General features: G+C 49.3%; 1 protein-coding gene across 1 annotated transcript in view; it reads right to left on the bottom strand.

Moving 5' to 3' along the window:
• Positions 1-1,659: 1,659 nt before the first annotated feature.
• TOGARAM2 (TOG array regulator of axonemal microtubules 2) overlaps positions 1,660-13,641 on the bottom strand; it is a 67,799-nt gene continuing 55,817 nt past the window's right edge. Inside the window, exons 19-20 of the mRNA XM_063078688.1 lie at positions 6,868-6,954; positions 1,660-2,057 (exon numbers count right to left, since the gene is read on the bottom strand). Of these exons, the coding sequence (XP_062934758.1) occupies positions 1,720-2,057; positions 6,868-6,954 (425 nt within the window). The 3' untranslated portion in view covers positions 1,660-1,719. The remainder of the gene's footprint in view (positions 2,058-6,867; positions 6,955-13,641) is intronic.

Below are 13,641 nucleotides of genomic sequence, written 5' to 3'. Positions count from 1 at the left end.
AAGGGCATGGAAGACAAGAAGACGTGACAATGAACTTGAGCTCTGCCTCCAAAACCCTTGCCAGACTCTTGCCCTGGGCTCCTACAGTTCTAAAAATTCCTAAAATATTCTGATATGTTCTAGGGTCTTGACAAGCAGAAAATGCAAGTCACCCAACCAAACCAAAAATGTTTGCTCAGACAACAAGCAAACACAATTAGTTAAATTGTATAATATTTTTAAAACATTTATATCAGCCTCTCAGGCATCATTGGATAGCTCCCTGTCTAGCAGGCCCTTAACCTGGTTCAACAAGAATGGACACTGAGCAAAGTGGTTGCAGGTGAGCCCCTGCCGGGATCACAACCAGGTGAGGAGCAGCTCACCCTGGGGCTGGAATTACCCAAAGTCACACTTAAGCCGCCTATGATAAGCCCAAGTCCCAGGATGACTTCCCAGTGCCTGACCCACCCCCAGAGCACAGGGAAAGGCCAGGCCCAGTTACACCAGGCAACACTAGCAACATGGAAAAGTGGTTTCCTCAGCCAGGGCACCCACACTGTCAATACATCAGTGAATAGATTTGGGGCTCCCAGAGCCAGACTCCCCAGGAGAGGCTCAGAACAGTGATGTGGAACTCATGTTATACCTGGGAGCAGGTGACAGTGGAAAGGAGTTCTGCCAGAAAACTTGCTGGCGTGAGGCTGAGGCCTCAGGACCTTGGGGGTCAGGATCTGTCCCAGAGTGTCACTGTGGGTTGGGTTCCAAGGGCTGAGATGTTGTCCCTTCAGCCTTCCCCTCACCAGGCCTGCCTCGCCTGTGTGTTTGAGGTATGACCCAAGCTCTAATTCTTTCCAGTCACTTAACATGCCACTGCCCCCACCAAGGGCAGAGTCACCCCTACTGTGTCCAGAGCTAAGCCCCAGATGTCCTCTCCCACTGCCAGGACCCTGCTGCACTGGCTGCTCCACCCATGGCTGAGGCCTTCTCTCTGCTTCCTCATGTCCTGGCCCACGCTGCACCCAGCACACCCCTCTAACGTCCCCACTGCAGGCCCCATTGCAGAGACCTGTGCAGTTTCAGAGCTTCCATGTAGTTTCAGAGCTTTATGCTCTACCGAGGGTTTCCACATATGGTGTTTCAAGTGTGAAGCATCGTCTAGTCCTCGCAGAACCAGCCAGAATACCAGCTGCTAGAGAAGGCTTGTAGTGATGCAAATATCAAATTCCCCTTGCCTTTCACAAGCTGGGCAGATCCCCTCAGAAGCTTCCCGTAGGACCAACAAACACCGCGCTGAAGATTTTGCAGGACAGAGGCACGATGTCCCTGAGATGTTTGATACGCTCACCTCCAGTCAGGCCGACAACAAAGGGACTGGGTTCCAGTGACGGGCTCAGGGACTCTGGGTTTCGGGAGGGTTGTCCAGCTGCCCACAAACAGCAACGACAGGCAGGGCCGTGCTGCCCTCTGGCTTCCCACCTCGTCGCCTCAGTATCACCTGCAACTGGCTTTGCTGTTGCCATCTTTCGTTTGTGGGTCACACACCTAGCTACTGGAAAATTCTCTGAGGTGAAAAAAGTGCAAGAAAATAAAAGCTTAGAAAAATAAGTCGTTGTTTTATTTCTACTTCAAAATATACCATATACATCTGGAACTCTAAGAGGGAAGGTAGACCAGGAGATAATTCCACCGTAAAAATAACAAGATAAAAAATAAGAATTGCCCATTTCAGGTCTGTCTTTAATCCAGCTGAAAGGGGCAGGAGCTGCCCGCTGTCCTGCTGTCAGGTGGCACCCTTCTGTCGGAGACCTTGCAGCTGCCTCCCACAGACGCCGTGTCTAAGAGTTCCTGGAGGGCTTTGAGGACGTGCTTGGGCTGCCGGGCGGCAGAGTCCTGCAGGCGGGAGCCCATCTGCTCCTGAAGGCCCCCGGCCAGGCGGCGCACCGCCGTGCGCACCTTCCCGCCGTGCCCGGGCAGGAGGCCGTTCCCGATCGTGCTGCTCAGGAAGTACCAGAGGATGGGAAGGACATGCCGCTCCACGGCCGCAGGCTTTCGGGGGTAAACAGAGGCCACCAGCACTGCCGGGCAGAAAAGAGGGAGAGTCACTTGGGCCAGGCACTCTCTTCCTCTCCCACTGCCCTCTCTTGGGACACCAACTCTGTCCTCCAAAGGGCAGACAGCCCAGCAGGGTGACTACCCCCTAGACACAATGCCCAAGGATAACAACACATTTAGGGCCCTGTGAAAACATTTTATTTTCTTTGAATATCAGAAGAAAAAATACATGAATATATCCAGCCTGGTTTACATTTGCATAAACTGGTCATAAAATATAAATTTTAATATTTTTTATGGAGAAAAGGGCATGCAAAGGCAGAAGTACTCAAGGTCGATGACAGTCCTAATGGGTCCCTGCAGCCCAGAGGAGAGGAGAGAGGCAGATACACCTGGTTACAATCCTGCCTCTGCTGTCTACTAGCTGTGCGAGCCTGAGAAAGCCATCCAGCCTTTCTGAGCCTGTTTCCAAGTCTGGAAAGTAAGGTTAGTCATCCTGAACCAAGATGTCAAGATGGTTAGAGATTCAAGCAATAACCCACACTGCTGCCCGTGAAAGTCCACACAAACACAAAGAAAAACTGTGCTAGGAAGAGAAGTCACCACCTGTCAAATGAGCATTCTGGCAGATGAAACATCTAACAGGGGATAAGGCTAGCATGCCCTCCCCAGCATCGGGATGCCAAACCTCGCAACAAGACCAGCAGCAATCCGTGAGAGATGAATGTGTTCATAAACCATCAGATGAAGCCCCCAAATCTGGTTACCCAAGGCCCCCAACTCTCTCTAAACCCAAGAAAACCCAGAATCCAGCTGAACCTGCCAGCCAGCCCTCCATCACCAACATCAAAGCTACATCAAGGGCTATCCCAGGCCCCCACCCGCCCAGGGGCTGCTCCGGCCTCCCACTGTGGTCGCATTACCCTAAGTGCATTAGCACTACCAGTGCTTGCTTCACCAGCAGCACTCTCTGCCTGTCATCCCTTCAAGGGGTAAGTGCTGGTAAAGGCAGATTACACTGAGAGCAGTGCTTTATTGGTTTGTGAGGCAAAGAAACTGGAAAATCCATGGGCTGGGCCACCCCCTGCAAGCTGCCTCAGCTCAGGGCTCAGAGATTCACACGTGGCTCCATTTCATGCTCATGGCACCCCTGAGAAGCAGGATACTCATCTGTTTTACAGAGGAGGAAAGCCAGACTCAAGCCAAGGACATCTCTCTAAAAGGGCAGAGCTGCCTTGACTCCAAAGCCCCCCCGCTCCTTCCACCCACACTGCTCCCCAAACCTCCAGGGTTCCACCTTTCAAAGGTTGATCTGGAGTTTTGTTTTGTTTTTAGTGAAACCCTCGATTTGTCCTTCCCTCATCAGCTTAACACCATCCAATCTCCCAGGAATCGCACGGGTCTCTGATTTCAGAGACAGCCTGGGACAAGTTGGGAACCAGAGAAGATGACCTGCATCCCCTCTGTTCAGCCAGACACTCTCATGGAATGTGCAGTTTGGCTTTGAGGCCATACCCTCGGGCTTCTTGCGGCCCTCACTGTGGGACCTCTCCTGGAAACCTCCAAGTCACAGAGCCCTCAGAAGTAAAGCTGGTCCTGATTACTGGGACAGCAGGACTATACCCTGTGGGTCAATCCAGCCATGTCAGCATTCACTGAGAAAGGCTCCCAGAGGAAAGGTACTTTGAGCAGCTTTACAAAGTGGGGCAAAGAGGTGCACTGGTAGGAAGCAGTTGAGGGTTGTGTTCCCTGTGCTTGAAACAGGCTGAGCAGGGAGAGCACAGCAAGCAGAAAAGCAGGCCCCAGTCAGCCCCAGGGATCAGGGAGTGAGGGTGAGCTAAAGAAAACAAATGGTCATGATTAGCTGTCTGTACTGAACAACTATAACTCAAAGGCTTCCTGGAAACCCACAGTCTCACCTGCAAAAAGAGGCAAGCATGCCCATAGACAGCAGTATTATTCACAATAGCCAAAAGGGGAAAGCAGCCCGAGTGTCCATGGAGGGATGAATAGATAAACAAAATGTGGTATATCCATACAAGGGAATACTATTCAGCCTTGAAAAGGAAGGAAATTCTGACACGTGCTCCAACATCATGAACCTTGAGGACATTATGCTAAGTGAATTCGCCAGGCACAAAAAGACAAATACTGTGTGATTCCACTTATATGAAGGACCTAGAGTAGTCAGATTCATAGAGACAGAAAGTAGAATGGTGGGGGCCAGGGGCTGGGGGAAAGGGAGTGGGGAGTCGTGGTTTACAGTTTCAGTTCTGCAAGATGAAAAGAGTTCTGAAGATGGGTGGTGATGACGGAGGCACAACATTATGAATGTATTTAATGCCACTGAACTGTACACTTAAAAATGGTTAAGACGGTAAATGTTATATTATATGTATTTTATCACAATTTTAATAACTGGGAGAAAAAGGTGAAAACTATCCCAAGAGCCAGGCCCAGCATCCCGGCCTCCACCAAAGGCTGAGAGGGTCCACCGGCCCCTATGAAGCCCGCTTCCCCATCCTGCCACCCCTTACGCTCCTGCTCCCTGAACTCTCACCCTCCAGAAGTGGGGAGCATTTCCACTCCTGCCTCAGGGCGCTCACTTCTCAGGAAAAGTCACAACCCACTCCCCACCCCCAGTTCCAGGGCCCACGCTGCCTTTTCTGCTCGTGTCTTGACTGACAGAACTCTGTGCCTCGTGGCCACATCCCCCAGGAAAAGGGATGTGGAGGTCACCTGGCCGGCAGGGGCCAGTCGCTCAAACTGGCAAAGGCGACAGAGGCCCTTCTGGAAGTCATCAGGAGGAAGCAAACCCCATTAAACTCCAGCTGAAAAGGCAGCTGAAGTAATCAGCAGAAGATTTACTCCAATTAAGCTGTGCTATTATTAGTCCACGCCTGTGTCAATGGAAATTTTCTTCTCTGCTCCTGGCTGACACTGAGTTAGCAGAAGAGCTACAGAGAAACTCTTGCTTTTGAGTAGTTCTCTTGAAAGTAGACAGAAAATGATTACAATAAGTGGATCATCTAAAGTGATACTCACCCACCTCTGGGCCCCATAAGTTACCTAGACAGGACAGGTGAGGGTTTCACACTGAGAATGCTGATTTTGAGAAACATAAAAGTTCTTTGTCTGGTACCCAGGGTGATCTGAGTTACAGGCCCCTGTTCTCACCCAGGGCACCCACATCATGCCACTGTGGCTACCATCATAGCTTCCAACCCTGCTCCCCTGGTACCCCCTGCTTGGGGAGGTCCTGGCACCTGGGCAGGAGGTAAGGGAGAAGCCCACTCCAGGGATGCTGGGAGGACTGGAGCAGGGCACAGGGGCAAGGCCAAGAGCAAGACATGGGCAGAGAAAAAGCTGGACTGATGTCCTCAGCCAGGCAACACATGCTGAGCACCCTAAGTGCCCGAGGCTGCAGCGCACCAGCGGAGCAGCAGGCTGATGTGATACCCTTTGGGACATGCTTGTGAGAAGCACATGTAACCCAGGCAGGAGGCTGGGGAGAAGGGAGACATGGGAGGGGCTGACAGAACCAAGTGGGCATCACCCAGGTGAAGGAAGAGGCATGGAGAAGGGCTTTCCAGGCAGGGGAGCCGTGCATAGGCAGCCAAGGGGATAGGATGGGAGACTGGCTGCTGCAACGAGGACCACATGCTGGCGCTTGGGAGACCAGGCAGGGGCCACTCAGGGAGAAGCAGCATCACATGGTGTGAAGGGCATGGCAGCCAGGCTCCTGGGGACAAATCCTGGGTTGCTCACAGAGGGACCTTGGGCCCTTTACTTTTCTGAGCTTCATTTTTCTTATCTCTACAAGAGGGGTAATCATGGAAACTACATCCTCCTTGTGGGATGGTTATGAGGATTAAATGATCCAGTGCATGTAACTGGGGTAGAAGGAAGGGAACAGAGCCCAGAGAGGTGAGCCAGGCCAGGCTGTCACGGCCCTTGTGGGCCACTCCAGAGGGCCCGGACACTATCCTGAAAACAGCTCAGGAGCCATGAAAGAATTTAAGCAGGGGCATGGCATGATCCGTCTGCATTTTAGGGAGATGCTCAGGAGCCTAGTGAACAGACGGAGGCCTCCTGCCTCCTCCCTAGATGGGACCTTTCCAGAATGAGAAGGAGGCTTTTGGCACACAAAAAGGATCATAAAACTGAGTTAAATAACCTGCCCAAGAGTTGGGCAGTTGGTAAATGGGTCCGTCGGCCCCAAAGCCTGTGTCATTTCTGTGTTGCCACCTCAGGGGCCACAGGAGCAGCTTTCAGACCTGGAATGAAATCACTCAAGGTTTATCCTGCAGACTCAAAGCAGAAATAGGATGGGAGCAAGCTGTCCTCAACTGAAGCTTGAGCAAGGCTGAGCAGATTCAGGCTGAGGCACCATCTCCCTGTAATACAGCCCCAGCACCCAGCTGATGGGCCAAGTGAGGTGGAAATCGATCCCATGTTCTACTTGCCAGGCTGTGCATGCCAAAAAAGGGACAACTTTTTCTAATTCTCATGACATTGCTAGTTTCTGACCATGCCATGCACACAAAGGTATCCTATAGGCTAGAGGAAGCCCTGTTTGCAAAGATGAAGAAATGCATAATCGTTTCTTTAAAATGATTTCAGTTCTTATACAAACTGTTTCATTTTGACAAAAAAACGAAGCTTGTTTTCTGGCAATATGGAAATTGTCTCAAAATAGCAGATTATCAAAAATTTTAAATGCTCTGTGGGGATTATCTCAGGTCTAAGATAAGTGAGTGGATGGTTCAACCCTAGGCAGGAGAGAACAGAGAGGGACTGCAGGGCTGGGCTGGCAGGATGGGGGGAGCTCACCTGCCAGGCGTTCTGTGACATCAAGCACTGCTCGGCCACTCAGGAAACGCACCCGCCCAGCAAACGCTTGCAGGAGGCAGAGGTTGTCTGGAAGAGATGGAAACATCATTGGCCATGACTCTGTGGGCCGAGCAATGGCACCAGGGATTTGTGGTGCCAGGAACCCAACATGCCTACCTGGGGTAGAGGCAATTTGGGGAGCTAAATTAAATTTTCTGGGCCACGATGGGGCCACTTTAAAAAGTGAAGGTACATGGAATGCTTAGAGAAGAGTGAGCAGCCTGAAACGGTTAAACTGGCTCCCAAACAGGCCTCATTTCAGTATGAACAGATCCCACTGACCTGGTTTATAACGCCTGCCTGTGCTTCTCAAAATTGCTTTGAGGTTTGGGGCAAAAGAGAGTAGACAGATGATGGATGGATGGATAGATACATAGATACATAGACAGATAATAGATAATCGAGACAGACAGATGGATGGACATGTGGATATATAGATACAGTTTTAGAGGACACAGGCACTGAGCTGTGGTCACGCAAAGGTCGGTCAAGGGTTGGGGTTAGAATTCAGAAATTATGGATCGGATTCTGGTCAAGATGGCAGAATAGATGGTCCCCAGCGTCACTCTCTCCCACAAATCAACCAATTTACAAATGTAACAACAGCCAAGCTGGGGTCACTGGAGCTCGGGGGATGAGGAGAAGAGACCTACGGAGTTCATGAAGGTGGGAGAAGCCATGATGAGAGAAAGGAAAATGCTGCTCTCAGTGTTTCGGGCCGCGGCTGCTTTAATGCTGGAGCACGTGGAGCAGGAGCCGGCAGAAGCCGCAGCTGTGCCCTGCAGATGGAGTTACTTGGAGGCGGCAGGGAGAAGAGAGCTTTGGTGGCCCCCAGGACAGCAAGACCACTAACAGGGTTCCCATGGACCCACGCAGGAGCGAGGAACCAGAACAGCTGGAAAAGGGGAGCCACTCAGAGGCCGGTGAGTCAACGCAAGGGACTGGCACAGGGCCTGTCCCATGGGAAGTGTTTGGAGCATGGGTGGTGGGGGAGACATGCCTACCTGGAGAACACTGGGGCACAGCAAGGACAGCTGATTCACCCCCCATTCAGTGCAGGACCACTCAGAGGAGACTGGCCGGGAATGCAGAATTACATGGGGTGCAGTTCAATGAAAAAACTTAGGCCCAGATCAGATTTTCTACACAACCCAGGTGCACCAGGTCTCTGAAGAGCCAGAAGTAACTATAAGGTCAACCATTAAACCCTGAGCTGCACAAAAAGCCTTCCCTAGGGAAACAGCAGCAAAGCAGCAATTTAGCTCAATCACACAGCTCAAGTACTAGTGCCCACAAGAAATTCCCCCAAGTTAGAAGTAAGCAAAGTACAAAAAATTAGTTCTGGCCCAGGCACACCATCAATGCCTTGGGGCCCCCCAGGGGACATGAGGAATGAAGCCAGAGACATGGCCCCCGCCCCCTACAACTAGGCTCACTGCACCAGTGCCTCAGGGCCCACCTGGGGACCCGAGGTATGGAGCCAGGGATCACTATCCACAACCAGGCACACTGTCAGCACCACAGAGCAGGCCAAAAACAGCACCTCTATGTGGGCGGCCCCACAATAACCACGGCTGCTGTGAAAGTAGCTAGATGCCACAACCACCGCACAGATGGTCCACCAGCCACTGGAGTGCATTGACACAAGGAGAGTCACCAGCAGAGATAAAGAAGAGGATGTCTCTCTCCACAAAGCCCATTTCAGAGTGACAGAAGAAGCATCTGCTCTATGATAATATTTGGGGACCTGAACACACCTCTCAGCATTGGACAGATCATCTAGGCGACAAATTAACAGAGTAACCATTACTCTTTCAGAAGGAGAGAAGAAATCTCGGGAAATTAGAAGGGCAAGCGGGGAGGGAGAGGGGGATGGGGAGAGACTGGACAAGGGGCATAAAGAATAATTACGATTTGTAACAATATATATGCTAGTAATATTGATTTGATCAATATATCTCAGTGTTGAACCCAAAAAATATGTATAATCAATTTTGATTCAATAAAAATTTTTTTAAAAAAAGAATTCAGAAATTATGGTTTTCTTCAAAGAACCTGTGCTTTAACCCATAATACTTATGCTCTATCCAACAGGACGTAACCACAGCCAGGTGGCTGTTTATTTCCGCACTGAGCACTTGCTGATGTTCTCTGTGCAATAGGCATGGAGCTAGGAACTAAAAAAAACACGGTTGTCCTTGTCCTCCTAAGAGGCTCCTCGGTGAAGAGACAGACACCTAAACATGAACCCTAACACAGGGTGGGAAGCACTGGGCTCGTGCCACCAGGAGCCTGCATGTCCGGAGCCGGGGTGACCGATTCATCCTGGTCTGCCAGGGCTTCCCCCGTTTTAGCACTGACAGTCCCACGTCCCCAGAACCCGGAATGGTTGGTCATTCCCTGAGGAGCAGAAGCACCTTCCTGGCTCTGGTAGTGTCAGAGGAGGGAATTTGTGGGTTGTGGGGGCACATACTATTTCTCAAACATTTATACCTAATCTTGCTGTCTGGGCCTGATTTCCTTCCTGTTATAGTATGAAACCCAGGCCCAGCACAAGCATGCTTACAAAGACATCAGTGTTTATCCTCCATATGCCCCAATTGACCTTTCAAGAGGTTTGGGGAAACGAAGGATTTTTAACCTTTTTATTTTTTTCCAATTTGTCTTAGCGCCCCTCTTCCTCCACTCAAGCTCCACCAACCCTCCAGCCACACCCAGCCCCAGGAGCACCCATGGGTGAAGCCCTGGGGACTGAGCACCTCCCCATTTGTATCTCAAAAGAAAACTAAAATGGTACCAGTGTTTGTTACAGAGTTGAATCACTCATGGTGAAATCACAAGCAGACGGGGTGGGGGGTATTTTGGGAAGAAAGAGGCTCTCCAGCTACTTGGATGGTATTTCCAAAGTCCCCTGTGTGTGCGGGATTGAGGCTCTGCTCATTCCTCCTCCTTCTAGCTGATGTCTCCTGATTTCTCAAACTAAACAAGAAGTCCTCCCTTCCTCACAAAGACAAGCAATGTGAGGCAAGTGGCCCTGTCCTGAGAAAAGTGTGCTGACCTAGAAAATGCACAAGATCACAAAGTTCTCCTGTCATCTCTGGATTGCCTCTGCCATGAGCCACGGAGGCACCAGCATGCCCAGCTCCCAGGAAAAACCACAACAGTCGCAGCACAATGCAATGGGACGTGGGGCAAGTAGCAAAAGGCATTTTTCAGGAATGTGGCTGTGGGGCTTGCTGCACCGGTCAGAGAGGGGGTGGGGGGGCTGGGCAGGTGTTACCACAGCAGCCCGACAAGTGTGTCCTGGGGTCCAAGAGCTGACCATCTCTAGGCCAGACTTTTCTCTGCAGGGGACAGAGATTAGAGACCTGACTAAGGAAGTCTTTCTAGACAGTCCCACATTCTCCAAGTTCCTTCAACACCTCAGCACAGAGCCCCAGCACCCCCATAGATGTGCACCCAAAGCTTTGTTTTTCCTATCAGGCAACAAATCCAGCTGAGAGCTCATTCCTGCTTCCCTTTCTCTCTTCCTGAGGCCTGAGAAGGATATAGTAGAAAATGTACACAGGTACATCTCTGCTGTTTGCAAAAGCTCCATCCACAAGGCAAGAGTCTTTAAAATAATTTGTCCTGGGAGATAAAAAGAGATGCCAGCTTCTAGAATATTGAAGTTAGCAAGAAGTGGTCTTGGGTTGTCTCGGTAATGCTGTAATTGTGTATGAAAGGTTTTTATATCAATGGCACCTGTGTTATTGTTTCCAGGTGCTTCTATTGGTCCCACCCCTGTGGGACCAATAGAACTTCTGCCTCCTTGGTTACCTCTCACAATTCTCAGTCCACAACACTCTCTGGACACAGCTGGGGCTTCCCCCTCTTGGCCCCTGACATGCACCTACCAGAGCCAGAAAAAAATACTTCAGAATGAACACCCAGCCGACATCCATGCCAGACTGTGCTCCCACAGTGCCTAGCACACAATAGGTGCTCAATAAATGCTTGCAGAGTACAGGGCAATGTCAAAACAGAAACACAGTTTGCTCAAGCTGGTTTGTAAACCCCAGAGCACAATGCCCAGGTGGTTGGTCTCTCTTCCTCTGGCTACTTTTATAATGAAGGCTCATCTTTTAGGTCACATCTAAATCTAAGGAGAGACAGTAAAGCATAATGGTTAGGGGTGTGGGCTCTGGGTGTGATCGCCTGGGTTTGGGTCCTGGGTCTTCTACATTTTACTGTGTAATGTTGGACAAGTCACTTATCCTCTCTGGGCCTCAGTTTATCCACCTATAAAACAGGGATGGTACTAATACCTTTCTCAGACTTGCTGTGAGGATTAAATGAGTTAACATAATGCTTAGGACAGTGCCTAGAGCATGTAATTACTATGTAAGTGTCAGGTATTGTTGTTACTATTATTACCCTAAAATGCCCTGAAAGCCTGGCAACCTTCATGGTGCAAAGACCATTAAGAGGCTGGAATCTAGCTTTTGAAAGCTTAAAATCCACACTCTGTTAGCCTAGCCTGGAATTTTCAGACTCCTCTTCTTCATCACAAGGAAGCCAAAGCTGGCCTTGCAATGGAGAGAGAATTTTAAAAGCCATGCAATGGAGAGAAAATAGCTATCGGCTGGCAGGTGGAACCCTGTCCTCCCTGGGCTCAGGGTCCCCTCTCTACAGTGGGTGGAGGTCTAAGGGTCCTCACGCTTGACCCATTTAGCCAAGCCCTGAGGCCACCAGGCCCCATCATCCTCAGGCTCCTGGGAAGCCAGAGAAGAGCTTTTCAGAAAATGTAAAAAACATGGTAATATGAACAGTGGCAGCAAAGAAACCAGAGTCAAACTGGACTCCCAACAGTGAGCACAAGACTCGGTGAGCTGTGATACGCCACACAACCAATTCACTGCAGCTGCCAAAACTAAGTGTGACAATCTCAGGAAACACTGAGCACAATCCACCTGCACAGATACATGCAAGCTGTGGTACAGCCACATATGAAAAGTGCCATTAAAAGTGACTCAAGTGTATAATCATGTAAATGCTCATGCTCTGATTCTTTATTCTAAGCAGAATGCAAATTCAAATGTATAACATGATCACAATTATGTATACAAAGATGCACAGAAAAAAATCTAAAGTGAAAAATGCCAAATGGTAATAATGATTTCTTTTAGGAGTTGGGACTGTAAGTGAGTTTCTTTTTTCCTTTCAAATGCTTTTATTTTCCATTTTCTCCATAATTAATAAGTGTGACTTTTACAGTGGTGGAAGCAAACTATACAATGGTAAGTTGACTAGGAAGACTGCATAGCAGCATGGGAAACTGGATAGTGGTAAATGAAAGAAGCAAAATCAAAATTGTACTTACATTATGGGTTTTAGCTAGGGAGACTTGTATACATGGAGACAAGAAATAGAAGATAACAGAGACATTTTTAAGCACTTGGTATACTGGGGGGTAGGGGGGGTGACATCGTGAATGAATTTTTTAATTCTATTAACAATATGTTGGTCATATGATTTATATAAAGTAATAAATTTAAAGTCAGAGAGCAAAATAGAAAAAGGCGATCTGAAGCCACCCCATTCCAAGCTTATCTGCACTCTCCAGCACTGGCCTGCGGCTGGGCTAAATTAAGAGAGCTCCTTTTGGTGCTAAGAAGCCTGAATGTAGAGATCTGACTCAGAGGGGATGAGCTATCAACAGCCCGATGTTTTAATTAGTGAAGTTTCTTTTTTAACTAACCCAGTAAGAGCCCAAAGATAGCCAGGCAGTCTTCCAGAAACTACCTTGATCCCCAAAATAATTACCCTGAAATTGGAAGGTCTTGGTGCTGAATAGGAAGGATGCCACTGGAGCCTCAACCCCAGAGAGGCAGTGACAAGTGGCAGAGCTCAGGAAGCAAGCCACCTAACCAGTCTCCTTCCTCACTGCCCCCTAAAAAAGGGACATGAACAGAAATCCCTTCCTGCTCCATCAGCCAACAGACCCCTCAACCCCACCCACCTTGTGGAAAAGCAAAGATCTAACAGACATGATTTTGACTGATGAGTTGTCTTTATCACTGAATTCCAGAATCAAGAGGCATCTTAAGAGGTCACCTAAAAAGACCAACCCACCAACTTGGCTGGGCAATCTGGACTTTGTGCCTAAAGACAGGCCGGTCTGCCCTTTTTGTTGATCCCCTTAAACCCACGTTAGCAGGAAACATACAGTAACGAGCTGAGACTTGCTTTGTGATTGATGGAGTTTGGATATGTTGTCCTCCCAGAACTAATGTGGAAATCTGATCCCCAACATGGCAGTGTTGGAAACTGAGTCATGGGAGGGGATTCCACATGAGTGGATTAATGCTCTTGCTGCAGGGTAGGGGTAGTGAGTGAGTTCTTGTTCTATTAGTTCCCGTGAGAGCTGGTTGTTTAAAAGACCCTGGCACCTCCCCTCTCTCTTTCTTCCTCTCACCATGTGAACTGCTAGTACACACCAGCTGCCTGCCGCTTTCTACCATGAATAGAAGCAGCCTGAGGCCTGCACCAGATGCAGCTGTCCCAGAATCATAAGCCAAATAAACCTCTGTTCTTTATAAATTACCTAGTCTCAGGTGCTCTGTTACAGCAACACAAAATGAACTAGTACAGTGACTTTCCACATTTAAGTATTTTGCATCATTTAACAGTTTGTCTCCAGCCCAGAGCCTGAAGAAGCAGGCTTGGGAGAAT

The sequence above is a fragment of the Cynocephalus volans genome, chromosome 14 (genome assembly GCF_027409185.1).
Source record: "Cynocephalus volans isolate mCynVol1 chromosome 14, mCynVol1.pri, whole genome shotgun sequence".
Lineage (NCBI taxonomy): Eukaryota > Metazoa > Chordata > Mammalia > Dermoptera > Cynocephalidae > Cynocephalus > Cynocephalus volans.
This window is presented reverse-complemented; position numbering and strand designations above follow the sequence as displayed.